The sequence below is a fragment of the Oreochromis aureus genome, linkage group 12 (genome assembly GCF_013358895.1).
Source record: "Oreochromis aureus strain Israel breed Guangdong linkage group 12, ZZ_aureus, whole genome shotgun sequence".
Lineage (NCBI taxonomy): Eukaryota > Metazoa > Chordata > Actinopteri > Cichliformes > Cichlidae > Oreochromis > Oreochromis aureus.
The window spans coordinates 204,263-222,590 of record NC_052953.1 but is presented as its reverse complement, the minus strand read 5'-3'; the positions used below and the strand labels follow the sequence as shown (position 1 = coordinate 222,590).

Genomic DNA, 18,328 nt, shown 5'->3' with positions numbered 1-18,328 from the left:
CTCTGTCCAATAAAGGCCAAAACATAATCTTTAAAACAACAACAATGCTCTGGTGGTGAACAGGAAGGTGCTAAGCTGTGGTCACAGAGTGCCATCACTGATACGTCTTTATTAAAGTAGTACTAAACTGATGAATCCTTGCAGCAGCATTTTGACCTGAGCAGACCAGCAGCTGCTGTTTGAAGTCAGATGTTTCCTTTCTGTTGATATTTTTGCCTTCACCAAGCTCCAGAGCAGCCGGACTTGTTTCCAGCAGAGCCACGCTGCTGAAACACGAGCTCGGTGTGGAATCAGAAAGAGCCTTCCTGAAACAGACATTTAGATAAGGATGACCAAAGCTTTGAGTGTGCACATGCAGCAGAAACCCAGACCTCTCTATAGGTGGTGCACCTCTGCAGGATTAGGAGCAACATCTGCTACGTCCTAATGGCGCCATGCGCCCGGGACGTCAGCTCAAATGCATGTGTACAGTATGATTCAGACAGTAGGTGAGAGGCATGCACAGGGACCACAGATCGTACATCTGCAGGGCACAATACAAAGAGCACACAAACATCCATGACAGCTTCTGCACATGCTCACAGTTGTCCGTGCATGCCAGCGCAGGAAGAGTCTGGCTGATGCACGGCTTGAATATCTGACGTGTTATCTGTGTGTCTGTGTAGCTTGGTGGATTTCACCAGACTCCCCTCGCCGACTCCTGAGAACAAAGACTTGTTTTTCGTCACTAAAGGGTCGAGTCTACAGCCTGCGTCAGGTGACCTTTCACCTCTCTTCTTTATCCGGAGACTTTCCCATTTCTCCACCACACTCTGTCACCCCTGACTCTTCCTGTGATGTCACTTCCTCCAGGCATGCAGGGTTCTCCGGCACCAAGCTCATCCTACTCAGAGTCCAATGAGAATGAGGCACTGTTTGAAATGACCAATGGAGGTCGGAGAGAGGGGTCCGAGCTGAACAATGAGAGCCGCAGCTTGTCTCTGGTGGACCTGCACGACACCTCCCCTGGCGACGGCCTCGACGATGGTCAGTGGCAGCGCAGGACAGGGCTCCTCCCCCTCTCCTTCCAGAATCCTGTCTATCACATGACCACCACATCACCACGGCAGCCACAGCAGCAGCAGCAGCAGGCCGACGCCACACCCTCAGACGGCTCGGTGGGGTCGCAGGGAAACGCAGATGACAGGAACACCATGGTGACCAAACCGGCGTTTCTTACCCAGATGTCAGTGGGGCTGACAGGGGGGGAGAGGGGGGAAAGGATGTCTGCTATGTCAAGCAGCAGCAGTGGCGAGGAGTACTCGCGGCGAGCGCTGTCCCTCAGCGAGACACTCACAGGTAGAGTCCAGGGTCGGGGGTCAGAAGGAACAGGAAGTGTTTGTGTGTGTCAGTGCTAGGACCAATTCTGTTTACATTATACATGCTTCCCTTAGGCAGCATCATTAGAAGACATAGCATAAATTTTCACTGCTATGCAGATGACACACAGCTCTATCTATCCATGAAGCCAGGTAACACACACCAATTAGTTAAACTGCAGGAATGTCTTAAAGACATAAAGACCTGGATGGCCGCTAACTTTCTGCTTCTTAATTCAGATCAAACTGAGGTTATTGTACTCGGCCCTGAAAATCTTAGAAATATGGTATCTAAGCAGATTCTTACTCTGGATGGCATTACCTTGGCCTCCAGTAATGCTGTGAGGAACCTTGGAGTCATTTTTGACCAGGACATCTCCTTCAACGCACATATTAAACAAATATGTAAGACTGCTTTCTTCCATTTGTACAACATCTCTAAAATTAGAAATATCCTGTCTCAGAGTGACGCTGAAAAACTAGTTCATGCATTTAAGCTGCATTTTTAAGCTGCTTTTATTTGTTTTTAAATGTTTGTCCAATGCTGCCCCTCTGTACCTCTCTGAGCTTCTTCATCCATACCTACCTTCCCAGTCCCTCAAGTCGGCAGACCAGCTCCTCCTGAGTGTGCCCAGGACTAATCGTAAGCTCAGAGGGGATCGGGCGTTTGCTGTGGCAGCACCAAAATTGTGGAATGAGTTGCCTTTACATGTTACACAGGCACCTTCCTTATCTGTTTTTAAATCACGTCTTACAACATATTTATTTACCTTGGCTTTCAGCACAGCAGGACTTGTTGATGTCTTTTAATATGTTTTCTTATTAATTATATTATTTTTAATTTTAAGATATTTTATATGTAATTTAAACTGTTTTCTCTCTGTTTTATATTTGTAGCACTTTGGTCAACATTGTTGGATGTAAAGTGCGTTATAAATAAAGATGCTATGCTATGCTATTTATTACTTCCAGGCTGGACTACTGTAATTCATTATTATCAGGATGTCCTAAAAACTCCCTGAAAAGCCTTCAGTTAATCCAAAATGCTGCAGCAAGAGTCCTGACAGGGACTAGAAAGAGAGAGCAGATTTCTCCTGTATTGGCTTCCCTTCATTGGCTTCCTGTTAGAAAAATTCAAAATTCTTCTGTGGAATGTTCTAATCGCTCTAATAGGATATTATGATCAACAGTATTGAACGCAGCACTGAGGTCTAGCAGGACAAGCACAGAGATGAGTCCACTGTCAGAGGCCATAAGAAGATCATTTGTAACCTTCACTAAAGCTGTTTCTGTGCTGTGATGAGCTCTGAAACCTGACTGAAACTCTTCAAATAAGCCATTCCTCTGCAGATGATCTGTCTGATCAGGTCTGATTTACCTTTGATTGCTCCCACCTTTTAGGTAGCTCCATCCCACCCCGGCAGAACTCCTCGGGTCCCCAGAGACGAATTGATCAGCCTCCTCCTCCATCCTCAGCTCCACCCGGACCTCCTCGAGGCCGGACGCCTCCCAGCATGCTCAGCGGCGGCAGTGGTGCAGGATCCGCCTACCCCCCACGTCCCACCTCTGGCAGCATGATGTCATCGAGCCCTGATTGGCCAACCAGCAGCCAGTCACGGCTCAGACAGATGTCGTCATCGTCCAAAGGAGATAGCCCTGAGAAGCAGCGGCCGGCTGCCAAGGTAACTAGGCTGTTACCATGGTAACAGAGTCCAATTCTAGAGCGCCTGAACAAAATGTTCCTGATTTAATGATCAGATGCAAGGAGGCGGTCCTCCATACTTGTTTAAAGCTTTTTCTGTAGTGACCCACCCAGAGGACGTACCTGGACTGTCTCAGGTTGTGGGCGGTACCTGTTCAGGTGTGTTTGTGTGTCCAGGCTCCGTCTCCCTGCGCGTTAGACCGTACGGCAGCCTGGCTGCTCAACATGAACTCCACCTCCTCCTATGGTGAGGCTGAGGATGATCGCCATGACGACAGCCTCGTGGAGAAGGTAAGGTTCTCAAAGTTCTGGGTCAACACTGGTTCTACTGGTCCTGCTGGTTCTGACGGTGTGTGCGTGTGCAGTACCAGCAGGAGATTGCGTTACTGCAGGAGAAGTTGCGCGTTGCTGCACTGCGTCAGGAGGAGTGTGAAGCACGTCTGATGGTCCAGGATCAGCAGAATCAGCGCATGCTACAGGAGTACCAGGTCTGTGACCCACCTGACTCACCTGCAGAGAAGCTCAGTCACATGACACAGCACGACCAATAGCAGTGTGCGTGTGTTTTAGGCTCGTTTGGAGGACACAGAGAGTCGGCTAAGGAGACTGCAGGACGACAAAGACCTGCAGATGAACAGCATCATCAGCAGGTGGGAACACCTGTGTGCGTTACCGTAGAAACAGTACTTGAGGGTTGTGCTTGTTCACCTTAGCAAACAGACAACAAGGAAAAAGACACCTCAGCAGCCACCTAGAGGTTAAACTGTGAACTGGAGCACGAGCTCCACTGTGCTCGACCGATTCAGATGTCAGAAATAATCAACTTCACCTGACACCTGTCAGGTGTCTGTCTCTCTGTTCACCTGTCTGTCTCTCTGTCTGTGTCTCTGTCTGTCTATCCATCTGTCCATCTTTCTATTTGCCCATTTGTCTCTCTGGCTGGCTGTCTGCCTCTCTGTCTGTCTCTCTGTCTGATCACTTGTCTCTCTGTCTCTCTTTTTATCTGTCTGTCTGTCTGATCACCTGTCCCTCTTTCTGTCTTTTTGTCTGTCTGTCTGTCTGATCGCTTGTCTGTCTGTCTGATCACCTGTCTCTCTGTCTGATCACCTGTCTCTCTCTCTGTCTTTTGTCTGTCTGTCTGATCGCTTGTGTCTGTCTCTCTGTCTGTCTGATCACCTGTCTCTCTTTCTGTCTTTTTGTCTGTCTGTCTGTCTGATCGCTTGTCTGTCTGTCTGATCACCTGTCTCTCTCTCTGTCTTTTTGTCTGTCTGTCTGATCGCTTGTGTCTGTCTCTCTGTCTGTCTGATCACCTGTCTCTCTGTCTGTCTATCTCTCTGTCTGTCTGATCACCTGTCTCTCCGTCTCTGTCTGTCTGATCACCTGCAGGTTGATGGCGGTGGAGGAGGAGTTAAAGAAGGATCACTCTGACATGCAGGCTGTGGTTGACTCAAAGCAGAAGATTATAGAGGCACAGGTACGTCTACATCAACTGAAACCTGTATTTGAAGCCTCAGAGTTTACGACTGTAGAAGTGACCATATTTTGCCCAGTGATGGTGGAAACAGGTGGAAGTGCTCATAAGCTACTCCAGTGTCATTATGGCGTCTTAAAAGACTTCTCGAGCTATTCTCCATCCTGTAATGAAGCTAACAGTAGCTAGCATAGCTGAGTTTTGATGTATGTTTGTAAAAAACTTTTATGTGTACAACATCATAATTAGGTGAAATATGTTAGTGAAAAACATTAAATGTTCTTCATATTTAAAGCTTATTAGCAGCACAAACAGGAACAAAGGTAAAATCCCGCCTCCCTGTGACAGCTGACTAAAGATTCCAGGTGGACTTTTAGAGGACCTGCAGGTTTGTTCTGAGCTTACTGTCTCACCTGCCCGTCTCACCTGTCTGACTCTCAGGAGAAGAGGATTGCGAGTCTTGACGCAGCAAACACTCGTCTGATGGCGGCTCTAACTCAGCTGAAGGAGCGTTACGCCGTGACATCACAGAGGAACGGCCTGTCTCCGAGCAACACGTCATCGCTGCAGATCACCGAGAACGGAGAGTTCCGCAACTCTGGCAACTGCTGAGCTCTAACTGGCTGTACTGCAAGGAGAGGGAGGGGCTTAGCCTTATGAGCCCCCTAGAGGCGGGGCTAACCCATAGACTTTTACAGATGAACCTCTGACCTTAATCCACCCCTCATTTCCTGTTTTTGTTTTGCACGTTTTCTCTTTAACTAGTTCAGAGTATGACATCATATCCCGTTTACGTTTTGGTACTTCCTGTTACGAATCAGAAAAACAGTCCCAAAACCAAAATGGACATTTTATGACTTTACACGACATGAAGCGACCCCACCTGTACGTGGCTCCGGGCTGGAGGAACATATTTATTGTTTTAGGCGCTTTGACTTTCGATTGTAGACAGAGCCGCCTCACGGAAACCTCCTCATCCCGGTTAGCCTAGCTTAGCACAAAGACTGGAAGCAGCACCACAACTCCAAGTGATTGTGTTGGCCCCTCAGGGCTTCCGTACCTTTGAGTATTTTGGTCACATGGGCGAGGCGTGGGAGAGTTAGAGATGCTAGTTTGTTGTTTCAGAGAATTCTGATTTTAATGTAAACACCAGATTTTATTGTAAAGCGGTCCAAACTTTAAATTGTGATGAATAGTTTGTGAACACGTGCACACACACGCACGCACGCACACACACACTCGCTCGCTCAGACTGTCTCTGCTGTGCTCACTGTGGCTTCTGTCTCCGTGTTTATGTTTCCTCTTATTGTTATTTATCCACGTTGGTATTTATAGAGACGCTCCAATAAACTAATACACCGTCTACCTGCTCATCACACACAGAGACGTGCATGTCAATAAAAAGCTTTTATTCATGCAGACAGCTCAAAGGTCAATGGTAAACAGGAAGTGAGGTCACAGGGCCTGTAGATAGCGCTGGAGTGGGCTGATGGACCAGTATTCGTACTCCCAGCCCAGAAACCAGCCAGTGAAGGTCGGCGGTTCGAATCCCTGCTTCACTGTCACGATGGGGGTTCGAGGGTCACGATTGGCTGGGTCACTCTCGATGTAGCACTCAGCTGCAGGAAAAGAAAAAAGTTTTATTTCAAACGCCTCAAACATCACAGTAACGAGTTTAGAGTTTAAACGACAACTGAACTGATCCTTCGAGATGTTAGACAAGTTCAGAGCAGAGGACATCAGACACATGGCCAGGTAACGCCCACTCTAGCCTCCCGTCCGTCTCACCTGATGTCACCGCCTGAGTCTTCTCCTCCTCCTGAGCTTCGTTTCCAATCCAAACGAACACCTGCAGCAGGACGCATGATGTGAGGACATTGAAGAGACGCAGACATCTTTAACTGTATAAACAGAAGGAGACGCTCACCTGGTCCCAGGTATCCAAGATCATGACATCATCAGGAGCGAGATCATCCTGCGTCAGCTCACCTGGAACTTCATCTACCTAAACACACACAGATTCACCTGTGAGGATTCGTTTAGCACTGAGCCTGGTCTGAGGTCAACACACCAACATTCAGCCTCTTCCACAGCGCGTCTTTGTCCCGCGCTCCTCCCCTCACACCCAGACAGTGACAGCAGACGGCCGGTCCTCTGCTTTTCTGTTTTATTGTCTGTACTTTACAGTCTAAAGTGTATTTAGCCGACTGTTGTTGTGATTTTGTGCACTGTAATTAAAACTGAATTGAATGAGGATATAATAAAGTCTAGCCTCCAGGTGTCTCTGGATTTAGAAGTTAGCTCGATAGTTTCCCCCTGAAGCTGAAACTGATTGTTGACTGATTAATCTTGTATAAATGAAACTGGCTTTGCTAGAACTTTGGAGTAAATAAAGATGGTGACGTTGGCCTTGCTGCTGGAGAACCAGTCACGTGACCCGATCATGTGACAAGCTGACAGACCTTGAAATTTCCAGTCTTGTTGGAGCAGGCAAACAGCCGGGGAGGATGAGCTTCCATCTTGTTCTTCAGCCGAGCAGACCGACAGTAGTCCTGCTGCCCCCCCAGCGTATCCCAGAATCCATCTGTAACCGCAGATGGTCAGTTTATGGTTCTAGTATGTGCACATTGGTAAATATTTCACCTGTCCTCCTCACCTTGCTCCTCCCCCTCATCCAGAAGGGTGGGGATCACATGCAGGATCTCAGCCAGCTGTTCGGCTCCCTTCAGTTCGTCCGAGTTGCTTCTACTGCCTTTCCACATCCAGGATCCAGAGGGGGAAACCAGGAGGAAAACATCGTTGGAGTTCAGACGGGAGGAGGACGGCTCCACCTGACGAAAGCAGAGGAGTCAGGCTCCACCTGGACTAACCAATGCAGATTCAGACGACGTGACAGTCGCAAAGCATGAAGATCTGAACCAAAACCTTTTGGACGAAAATATTCCTGAGCTAAAACTAAAGTTCTGGACTCAAATGCTGAGTCATCAGAGTTCTCTGGACTCAAAGTCTATTAACCAGAAGTCTGGGACGTTCTTTGAACCAAAGGAACTTTGATTTTCTGGACTAAAACTCTAAAAGGAACGAACCAGTCTCCACTGGGCTCCAGTTCTCGCCTCACCTCCACAGCTCTGGTGTTTCCTGCTGGATTGGCTCTTATCTGGAACAGGCGAGTGTCTGCAGCTTCAGATTCGTCGTTCTCTCTAGAAGTCCCGCCCTTGTACACCACTAGTGGTTTGTCGCCAAACAGACTCATGAGGTGGGCGGGCTCTTTTCCTTGAATGACCCGCACCTGCACACAGGTAACAGTAAGGGCCTTTCCTGCTCAGAGGGTTGGGTTAACAGACTGGGCTCAGCGTTCCCAGCTGGTTTACCTGGACAGCACTTCCTTCCAGCTCATCATCCACCTCAACAGCCAAGAAGACCGATGCTGCAACCTCGGGTAGACTCCGCTCCCTGCCTATAGAAGGAATAAAAACATCTAAATTAAAAGCAAGTTTTCCAGCACTAGATGGCACCCTGCTGCGGAGAGACATGACCGAGGATCCCAGCATGCATGTAGCGCCTCACCACATGTAGATGATCTGACCACTTCGGTCGCTGTGCTGGTAGCGATACAGGATGATGTAACTGTCTCCTCCGTGGAACTGACCATAGGACGCCGAGTCCACGGGAACCTTCTCCGAGCCTTCGACCCTCCAAATCTATGGATAGAGACGGACTCGTTTGTAAAGCCTGACAGCTCTGCGGCCACACCTCACAGCTTTCAACAGGAGATTGCTTTTTAAAAAACAAAAACCCAAAAGTTGGAAAATTGGAAAGCAATTAAAATATCACCTCGTGTAAGTGAAGTCACTGACTTACATGTTTGAGTTTGTATCGAGATCCTGAGAAACACATGTCCATCCAAACAGAGGCGTGTGTAACCTACCTCTGTTACACATGAACATTCAAAACTCAATGATCCAATCAGAGTGCTTCATGTGACCAAGGCTGACAGCAGCCTGTTTTTGCTGTGTGTGACGAACTCTTATGTTTTGGCTTCGTCCTGCTCAGTGACAGGAAGGTCCTGGGTTCTTTCTGTGTAGACAGTAATGAGTGCAGCCGGGTGATAGTCTAGTGTGTCTGACTTACATGCAAATGTTTTATCAGCACACCTGTGAACACAGCTGCCAGCTCTCCTGGCACCAATGCAGACGGTTTTCCATCAGAGAGGAGGGATGATGTGGTGTTCAAGCTTTCAGCTCGTTTAGTCTGTTGGAATACGAGTACGACTGCAGGAAGAAAAACGGCCACATTTCCATTCAGTTCAGTTTTTTTAAATAGTGCCCTCAAGGCACTTCGCTGTGAAGCTGTGTGAACGTCACAAGTACCATATTTAGAATAGAATAGAATAGAATTCAACTTTATTGTCATTGCACATGCACAGGTACAGGGCAACGAAATGCAGTTTGCATCCATCCAGAAAGTGCTTTAGTCGTGATATAGATATATTACAATATAAATTAGCAATAATAGAGATGTGTAAGTATATTACAGAAATGGGTCTATTATGGTATGTTATAATGTACACAGTGTGAAGTATGTTATGAATATTCTATAACTATAAGTATGTACAGGCTGTAGTGAGTACAAGCTATGTACAGGCTATGAACAGGATATAAATATGAAATAAAAACTATACAGAAATCTGAGATATACAGTTATACAGAATGTGAACTATGTAAGTTATAAACAGTTGTGGGATTAAAATTATCGTATGTACAGAATGATTATCTACACAGAACTATACAGTAGTGGTAAAGTGCTAGTGGTTGTGGGTGTGTGTATGTTCAGTCCATGAGTTTAACGTGGGTCAGATGTCAGGAGGCAGAGTTCAGGAGTCTGACAGCTGTGGGGAAGAAGCTGTTCCGGTACCTGGTGGTCTTAGTCCGGAGGCTCCTGTAGCGCCTCCCAGAGGGCAGGAGGGTGAAGAGTCTATGTGATGGGTGACTGGGGTCTCTGATGATTTTCCCAGCCCTTTTCAGACACCGCTTCCTGTAGATGTCCTTTATGGCAGGAAGTGGTGCTCGGCGATGCGCTGGGCAGTTTTCACGACCCTCTGCAACGCCTTCCGGTCCGAGGCAGAGCAGTTCCTGTACCAGACTGTTATACAGTTGGTCAGGATGCTCTCGATGGTGCAGCGGTAGAAGTTCACCAGGATGTCTGAGGACAGGTGGTTCTTCCTCAGAGTCCTCAAGAAGAAGAGGCGCTGGTGAGCCTTCTTGACCAGCTTGGAGCAGTTGGTCGTCTAGATGAGATCCTCGGAGATGTGGACTCCCAGGAACTTAAAGCTGCTCACACGCTCCACAGCCATCCCCTTAATGTGGATGGGTGGATGTGGGTCAGCATTCCTCCTGTAGTCCACGATGAGCTCCTTAGTCTTCTCGGTGTTAAGCAGCAGGTTGTTTGTGTCGCACCACTCAGCCAGACGATCCACCTCCTCCCTGTAGGCGGCCTCATCGTTGTCACTGATGAGGCCAATCACCGTGGTGTCATCTGCAAACTTAATGATGGTGTTGGAACCATCAGCAGGTCTGCAGTCGTGGGTGAAGAGGGAGTAGAGGAAAGGGCTCATCACACAGCCTTGTGGTACACGGTGTTCATTGTGATTGTTGATGAGCAGCGGTTATCCAGTCGGACATGTTGGGGGCGGTTGGTCAGGAAGTCCAGTAACCATTTGCAGATGAGGGAACTGATGCCCAGGTCTGTCAGTTTCCTGATGAGTTGTGAGGGGTGGATTGTGTTGAGTGCTGAACTGAAGTCTATAAACAGCATTCTGGCGTAGGTGTTGTTGTTGTCCAGGTGTGAGAGGACAGAGTGCAGTGCGATGGAGACTGCATCCTCTGTGCTCCTGTTCTGGCGGTATGCAAATTGGTGGGGGTCCAGGGTGGGGGGGAGACAGGATTTGAAGTGTGCTAAGACCAGCTGCTCTAAGCACTTAGTGATGATGGGGGTGAGGGCTACTGGGCGGTAGTCATTGAGGCTGGATGGGTTGGAGTTTTTGGGTATCGGGACGATTGAGGTGGATTTGAAGCAGGCCGGTACCACAGCGTGGGCCAAGGACAGGTTGAATATGTCTGTGAGCACTCCTGCAAGCTCCCCAGAACACGCTCTGAGAACACGCCTGGGGATACCATCAGGACCTGCAGCCTTGTGGACATTGATCCTGCTCAGCACCGCTCCTACATCGGTGGGGGAGAGAGTCAGAGGTTGGTGGTCTGGCGTCATGTCTGTTATGGTTGTGGCTGTGGGGTTCCCTCGCTCAAAACGAGCATAAAAGTTGTTGAGCTCGTTGAGGAAGGAGGCATCAGAGGATGTGGGGGAGGGTTTGGTGGTCCTGTAGTCTAATGGTCTGGAGTCCTGGCCACATGCGTCGGGGGTTGGAGCTGGAGAAGTGTTCTTCTACCTTCTTTTTGTAATGGTGTTTGGCTTTTTTGATGCCCTTCTTTATTTTCACAGACCTCTCAGTTACAAAACAGGAGACACTACAGGTGAACGCATTATCAGCAATCTTTGGCATCTTTGAGGTTTTATGACATTTGAAATATGCAAATGAGGTCTGACTATGTGAAATGTGCACTTTGGATTATTTCTTTCCAACTTGAAAGAAAACCTGCTGTGACACAATCTGAAGGTCGACCAGTGTGAGGGGAAAACCACCAAAAGAGGCACAACTGTGTGTGGACAGATAGTTTCTTATGCATTTGTTTCACCTTTCAGTGCACAGATTTGGTAGAGGGTATTTAAATGAATGAAACAACCAATGATGTGGCTGCTGATAATGGGCGATCATCGCTTTGGCTCAGTCCTGCATGTTTACAGTGCGATACGTTTGTTCTTCAGTAACATTAGTGCTAGTTCTGTCATCATGTGGCTGTTAGGGAGGCGTTACAGTTACTTTGTACTGTACTTCAAACCATCTTGATGGGAGCCCAGTCATCCAGGTAAGGAAACATGGAAAGGCATGCTCTGCTCATCTGGACATTTTCAGTGGGAGAAACATTTCATCATCATCATCAACAGGTGACTTCTTCAGTCTCAGCTACTGCAGGTTTAAACCTTACAAACAGTCTGCGATCAGTGGTCATGACAATCTGCATATTAATAATCATAAACTGACCTCACAGTACATTGTTAGTAAGTGGTGCTAGTGTCAGTCATTGTACAAATGTCCTGTTTATAATGTTGAAACCTACAGTCAGCTGACACTGAAGAAGTCACCTGATGATGATGATGATGATGAAGAAATGTTTCTCCCACTGAAAACATCCAGATGAGCAGAACCAGCCTTTCAGGTACTTCAAACCGTGCTGGTGAGCAGGGCACGTTACAGGTTTCTGCTTGTTCAGCGTTCAGTCCACAGAGAAAGAGCACAAAAAGCCTGTTTATGCGTCATTGCTCAGCACACACAGAGCTCTGCCACATCACATGTTATGCTTTACGAGTTGGTCTTTGCTTCTCCCCGGTATCAGCTCAATTAAATACAAACAGAACACAGCGAAGAGTCAGAAAGGCGTTATGAAGCGTTAGATGATCACCGTTTTTTTGAGTCCTTTCTTCTGCAGCAGCGATGTGTGCCTGCACACACAGGTGACACAGAGGTGGGCGGGTGGATCTGTGGGTCAGTCAGCTGTAGGTGAGCCAGCCTTACATTCAGGTCAGTCACACGCTGGAGCTTTACTGCCCCGGGTTTCGTCTGTCAGGAGCCCCACGGGTCCTCTCAGCTGAAACCTGCAGATGTTACTCAGGGCTGAAAGCCAGCCCTGAGTAACAAAATAACGCTATATATAAAAAACTGTTATTGCCAAAATAAACACAGTCAAAGGTTTAAATAATGAGGCAAAGTTATGGAAAAGTAATCAGTTGAGGGCAGAGGTTCAGCATTCACACAGCTCTAAACGCTTTGCTCCCAAAAGTTTTTTGTACTGTTTTGCTCGACTGACATCATCTCGACAAGGTTTTCCTTATTTACAGGCCATTTACAGGACAGGCCATCATGCTTGTCAGGTGACCGTGTACCTGAGCCGCCGACATTCAGGTGTTCTCACCCGTTTTTCTCCGTCCCCGCAGTCGACCATGCCATACTGCGCCGCCATGCCTTCTGATTGGTGGAGCGTAGACGCATCAAACGGCACATGTCCAATCACAGGGGTCAGCTTTGGTCTGACTAGGCACAGTTTGGTCCTGGAAGCTGATTGGCTTACCTTTTCCATCTTTGCAATCTTATTGGACACGTAGGCGGTTCCCATGCCGACCGTGTCACTGGGGTCCCTCCAGTCCTTAAAGAACTGTTTGGTCTCGGGAAGGACCTGGACCTGGGGGGGCGGGAACACAGGTAGGACAGGAAAATCGGACCACCTGTTTCCTGATACAGCTCATCTCAGGTAGGTGAGTGTGTGTGTGTGTGTGTGTGTGTGTGTGTGTGTGTGTGTGTGTGTGTGTGTGTGTGTGTGTGTGTGTGTGTGTGTGTGTGTGTGTGTGTGTGTGTGTGTGTCTCTCTCTCTCTACCCGTGTGTAACTGGGGTAGTTCATCTTTGAGATGAACGACTCTGCAGTGTTCAGGACAGCGTGACGCTCCTCCGAGTTTGCATCTTTACCTGCATACACACACACACACACACACACACACACACACACACACACACACACACACACAGTTAATTTGGACCAGCAGGTGTAACATTCTGTTCAGTCTCATCCAGACAGGTGACCTCCGGACGTTCAGTTTATTCACAGGTGGAAAACAAGCGCTCCCTCTCCATGACCAGTTCCCGGCCTGTCAGACGGGTCTTGTTGGTTTCACACCTGTTGTGCTCACCTTTCCAGATGAAGATGTGTCCATTGGCTCCGTTGTCAACGATGAAACACTCGCTGGACACCAAAGCATTCTGGGAGAACAGGCTCTCTTCGGCCACCACAGCGACCTCTAGGTCACCGCCTGCATTCGACACCTGAGACGAGTCATGTGTAAATCTTAAGACATCATGGGCAGCCACGGAGAGCTGACTGGATGACGATCCAGGTGAGAAACCTCAGAGTTTGTTACCTTGTAGAGACAAGCCGCTTTCCTGTTGGAGGCGTCCGTCTCGGTGTCGTCAGCCTGAGACTCGGGAAGCTCGGGCTTCTCCCCGAGAACCTGAACACAACAGAGAGCGGTGAAAGGTCAGCTGAACGTCCCATCATGCATTGCAGCTTAAACAGCAGAACAGTTTCTGTATCGGGCTGTAAATGTGTCTATTGTGCCGCATTGCTGCCTCTGCTGGACACCAGAGGAACTGAGCTGTGGTGCGTTTCTGTACCGCCAACGAGTCTGTGATGAAATCATTACACACGATTTGCATACCTCTATCATCTTCTCTGGCTCTGCCCCTTCATCGCAGACCCGGAGCTCAGCCCGCCCGCACCTCTCGTTGTCACGGATACCCTTAGACACCTGTCGAAGATTTAATTAATAGGGTATTCTGCCTTGTGATTAGGGCTGCCACGATTAGTCGACTAGTCACGATTACGTCGACTATCAAAATCGTCGACCACTCATTTAATAGTCGACGTGTCGTTTGAAGCTTTGTAAGATCCCAAAAGACGCAGGAATAAGCAGTAGGATTTAAGAGTGTAATAACGGACTGAAACAGAAGATGGCAGCACTGCATGAAGAAGGATGCCAGCTGCCGTTAAACCCCAAAGAAGAAGAAACTGTGTCCCAGAATTCATAGCGCAGCCCAGCGCAGTTGTCAACAATGGCGGCAGCTAGTTAGTTTTAATATTACTCTTATTAATCTTTCTGGGTCACAAAATAAACGTTTAACATATTTTCAGGCAAGAATGTAGCTGTGTAAACTTCAAATATCTGCTCAGTTTATCAAGACATCACATATTTTCAAAAGCGCTCCGACGTTTTCGGAGACGTCTGTTACCCACCAGCTCGATAGCTAGCCGGGGTTCAAGGCTCACTAGAGCCGGTGAGAACACTGGACTCCCGGCAAATCGTTTTCAAACCCACCGTCGCCTTTTGCTACTCAGGTTAAACATGATATATAAGTCACTTAGATAACTTAAAAATGTTGTTGTTTGCCTTTTTTTTAGTATTTTATTTGTTCCTGAATAAATCGGTTTGGCTGATATTAAAGTTATAGTTTTTACACAGCTGAATAAACGTCAAGCAGACAGCTGATTATCAGAGGTGTGAGATGCTCGAGAATATACTCCGGTGTCCTGTTATATTTTAGATAGCAAGGAGTTTATTAAACTTAACCGAAACAATCTGCAAATGTCATTAAAATTTAATAAACTATCATCTTGTCTTTACTCTTAGTTAGCACATACCTTAAACAGTTAAAGCTGTAAGCTAATGATAGTTATATAAGAGCAGATGCATGCTGGTGCAATAAGCTGTATGTTTTACGTCCAATGGATGAATGATCTGATTAGTTGACTAATCGCAAAAATAATCGGTGACTAGTCGACTATCAAAATAATCGTTTGTGGCAGCCCTACTTGTGATGTCATAAAATGATGACGTAATTAGGTGATGTCAGTACTCACCATGGTTGCCTTCAGCTTCTAAAAGTGGTTGCTATGGGAACCAGACCACTGAATAATTTCCTGTAGAGAAAAATGGGTTTACAGCTGTACCACCCTCTCTCACCTGCCCCGCCCCTGCACCTGTCTCACCTGTCCCAGGTCCAGAATGAAGCTATCTGACTGGTTGAAGCTGTCCCAACTGACAGGAACCTCCGTCGCCCTGACAACGCGCCGACCTCTGACATGCAGCAGTCTCTTAACGTCACCAACATCATTGGTCACCACGTGTTTGAACCCTGAGGCCACGCCCCCTTTCTGTTTCCAGACAGGCAGGAAGTGATGTCATTTAGAATGAGCTCATTAATCATCACAGAATCAGCGCAAGTACACGTAGTATAGTAGTACTTGTGTTGTAGTTGCCATGTATGTGAGACCAGATTTGAAGTACCCGGTGAAGGTATCAGACTCTTCACACCTTGGCGCATGTGATTAGAGGATCACCAGGGGGTCCTTTGTCCCTCCTTGGGGGGATACTCCCACTGGGTTTAAATCTGGGACTCTCGGCCATTTGACCTTAGAACTGAAGAAGCTTCTCGGATGAGAGGTGAAACGTCTTCAAGCAACTTAAAGAAGTCCAGACGCTTTTCTTTGCAAAACTCCTTAGACTCGTAGCCCTGAACTTCGCGGTACTGGACCGGCACCCCCTGCAGGAAGTCGTCCATCTGAACGGTGGGGATAGCCGCTGCTCCGCTCTCATCCTGAGAACACTCTGAACCTGTGAGACAGTCGGCCAATCAGAGAGCAGAACAGCTGGTCAGCGGCAACCAACACCACCAAGTACTGCAGTATCACGAGTATCAGTGCTACACCACTTCCCATTTACATTTATTTAGACTGTCACTACATGTTCTCCTGCAGTATTAGTGGTAGTAGTATCAGTATGTGAAGTACCGCAGTACCCTGCCAGTAGTGCAGGTCGTACTGCAAGGCACCGCTGCGGTTGCTCGTGCTCTTCAGGATCAGGTACGCATCGCCGATGTAGAACCGGCCATACAGGCTCTCAGGAACAGGAACCAGCTCCATGTTCTCCACCCACCACAACTGAAGCCCCGCCTCCTTCCCTGCACGCTCAAACTCTGGATGGGATACCATGATGTCACCTAGAAGGGGCGGAGCCACAGAAAAGGAAACAGTCCAACCTGAAAACGTTTCACTGAAAGGGGCGTGGCAGAAGCGTTAACCAGTGGCGTGTATGTAATCCCCACCCACAATATCAGATTCGTTTACTTTGGCTTTAAAGTCATGAAAACATTAAAATCAGTCACATGACAACAAACAGGTGTGTGCTGTAGTCCAATCAAAATCGAAAACACATGTAAAGCTCAGAGCTGTTGGATGATGAATTTCACAGCAGCTCCCATAGCACAGGTGTGTGTGTGTGTGTGTGTGTGTGTGTGTGTGTGTATCGTATTAACAGCGTTGTGTTCCTCTTGCAGCAGCTGGTTCATTGTGTGCACTTCCTTTTTCGCAGGGCGAGGTTGACACACACAAGCACACACCTGTGCCAGTTCTGACACACCTGCAAACATGAGCTAACACACCTGACAGCTCACAGGTCGTCCAACCCTGAGGCTGTATGAAAACATCTATCAAGTTTCAACCTGTTCAGGTTACATCAACACACAGTTGGTTTTGACATGTATGTTTCAGCATGGGGGGTGTGTGTGTGTGTCTATCTCACCTTGTTCACAGAAACAGGAAGTGAAGCAGGTTTTCTATATTTAAACGTTTGAAATCAAGAAGTTTAAAAGCAGGAAGAGGAAAACCCGACAGACAGTGAATGCCTCCTCACTGATCACAGGTAATGAACACACAGAGGAAACACACCTGAGCAGTTACTGAGAAGCAACAACTGACTGTGGAGAAGATGAGGCTGATGAGGAGGATGAAGAGCTTCTGCGGAAAAACAAACATCACCTTGATGACAGGCTCGAATTGATGTCACAGAAACTCACCTGACACAGAGGAACTCACCTGGACGTCCTCACTGAGCTCCACCTGAGTCTCTGACAGAAGAAGGCGGGGCTGTAGCACCTTTTACCTGGGAAGCCCCTCCCTCACCTCATCTGTGACGATGCACATGCTCAGACCAGCTGAGCGTCCCTCTGATGCTGTCCGTGCGGCTCCAGGTGCAATCAGGTTGTTGTAGTCGTCTGTATGTTTCTACATGTTTTCATACAGAAATGAACAGAATGCATTAGAAGCGTGTCTCTGGTTGATCCACATGTGACCTGTGACGAAATCGGAATTCAAACTACTCAAAAACTTTATTTATAACTAAACATATTGTGGCGAGCTCAGACAAGGAGGAGACAGAGGTTTCGTTTGGTCTTGCTTCCCGTGAGCTAGCCAGGGAGCACAGCCGTTTATTAGCCTTCGGCCGAAGGGCACACACAGGCTGTATCCCAATTCAGGGTCTGCAGCCTTAAAGGCTGCATTTTAAGGCCGATTACGTCACAGCGGCGCGCCGAAGGCTGTCCCAATTCAAAGGCTGCTCGAAATGCGGCCTTCATTTCCCTGAATTTTAAGGCTGTGGCGATGTAGGCTTCGTGGCCCAACATATCCTACAATTCATAGCGCGGCAGTCACTGTGGATAATTTTGCCGCAGACGGCAGAAGCGTAGCGGCCGAAGAGTAAACTACTAAACGTAAGTACTGAATATGATGTCACTTATTTATGTGCAAATGTTTAATAATGAGGAACATTAAAACATTACTGTTGGCCACATGTCGGCAAAGTTATTTGCCATTAGCGAGGTTTGTACTTTCAGCGTTTACTTGGTTTTAAAGCCTTTAAAATATAATAATACAATAGTTGACCTTAATCTTACAGAGAATGTGATGATTTTATGGATAATTAAAGTCAGTCATATATCCACAAACACAACAAGCTGAAAGTCAGTGATGCTGCTCGGTTTGCAGTCCTGAATATGACGGCACAAGCAGGATTCACTGCACTGTTAATGTTAGCTATGTTATATTGCTGCCTCTGTTCGGTGGTGTCGAGCCAAACGGACTTTAACGTGTGTTTGAACGAGCTGACGGTTCACTCGTTAAGCTGAAAGAAAGATGCTTTAATCACAGGAGTCACACATGTGTCCACTGGACCATCTGGGAACTCTTCTTGTTTAGCACTCGTAATAACACAAACACTAAATCCTCCTTCTCTTGTGCTGT

The 18,328-nt window shown here is 47.6% G+C and overlaps 1 protein-coding gene and 1 pseudogene across 5 annotated transcripts in view; one reads left to right on the top strand and one right to left on the bottom strand.

Annotated features, from left to right (window-relative positions):
* Nucleotides 1-5,944, top strand: part of LOC116316400 (disabled homolog 2-interacting protein-like) — a 31,139-nt gene extending 25,195 nt beyond the window's left edge. For 2 of the 5 annotated variants that reach the window (XM_039621108.1, XM_039621107.1), the window contains exons 11-18: nucleotides 666-757; nucleotides 853-1,338; nucleotides 2,760-3,040; nucleotides 3,238-3,351; nucleotides 3,426-3,548; nucleotides 3,631-3,710; nucleotides 4,447-4,534; nucleotides 4,973-5,943. In XM_039621108.1, the coding sequence (XP_039477042.1) occupies nucleotides 666-757; nucleotides 853-1,338; nucleotides 2,760-3,040; nucleotides 3,238-3,351; nucleotides 3,426-3,548; nucleotides 3,631-3,710; nucleotides 4,447-4,534; nucleotides 4,973-5,143 (1,435 nt within the window). In that variant the 3' untranslated portion in view covers nucleotides 5,144-5,943. Of the gene's footprint in view, nucleotides 1-665; nucleotides 758-852; nucleotides 1,339-2,759; nucleotides 3,041-3,237; nucleotides 3,352-3,425; nucleotides 3,549-3,630; nucleotides 3,711-4,446; nucleotides 4,535-4,972 lie in introns of all 5 variants that reach the window. The other 3 variants (XM_039621106.1, XM_039621109.1, XM_039621105.1) reach the window with 3 other exon arrangements.
* On the bottom strand, nucleotides 5,926-17,102 carry LOC116316401 (annotated as a pseudogene).
* Between the last annotated feature and the right edge of the window lie 1,226 nt (nucleotides 17,103-18,328).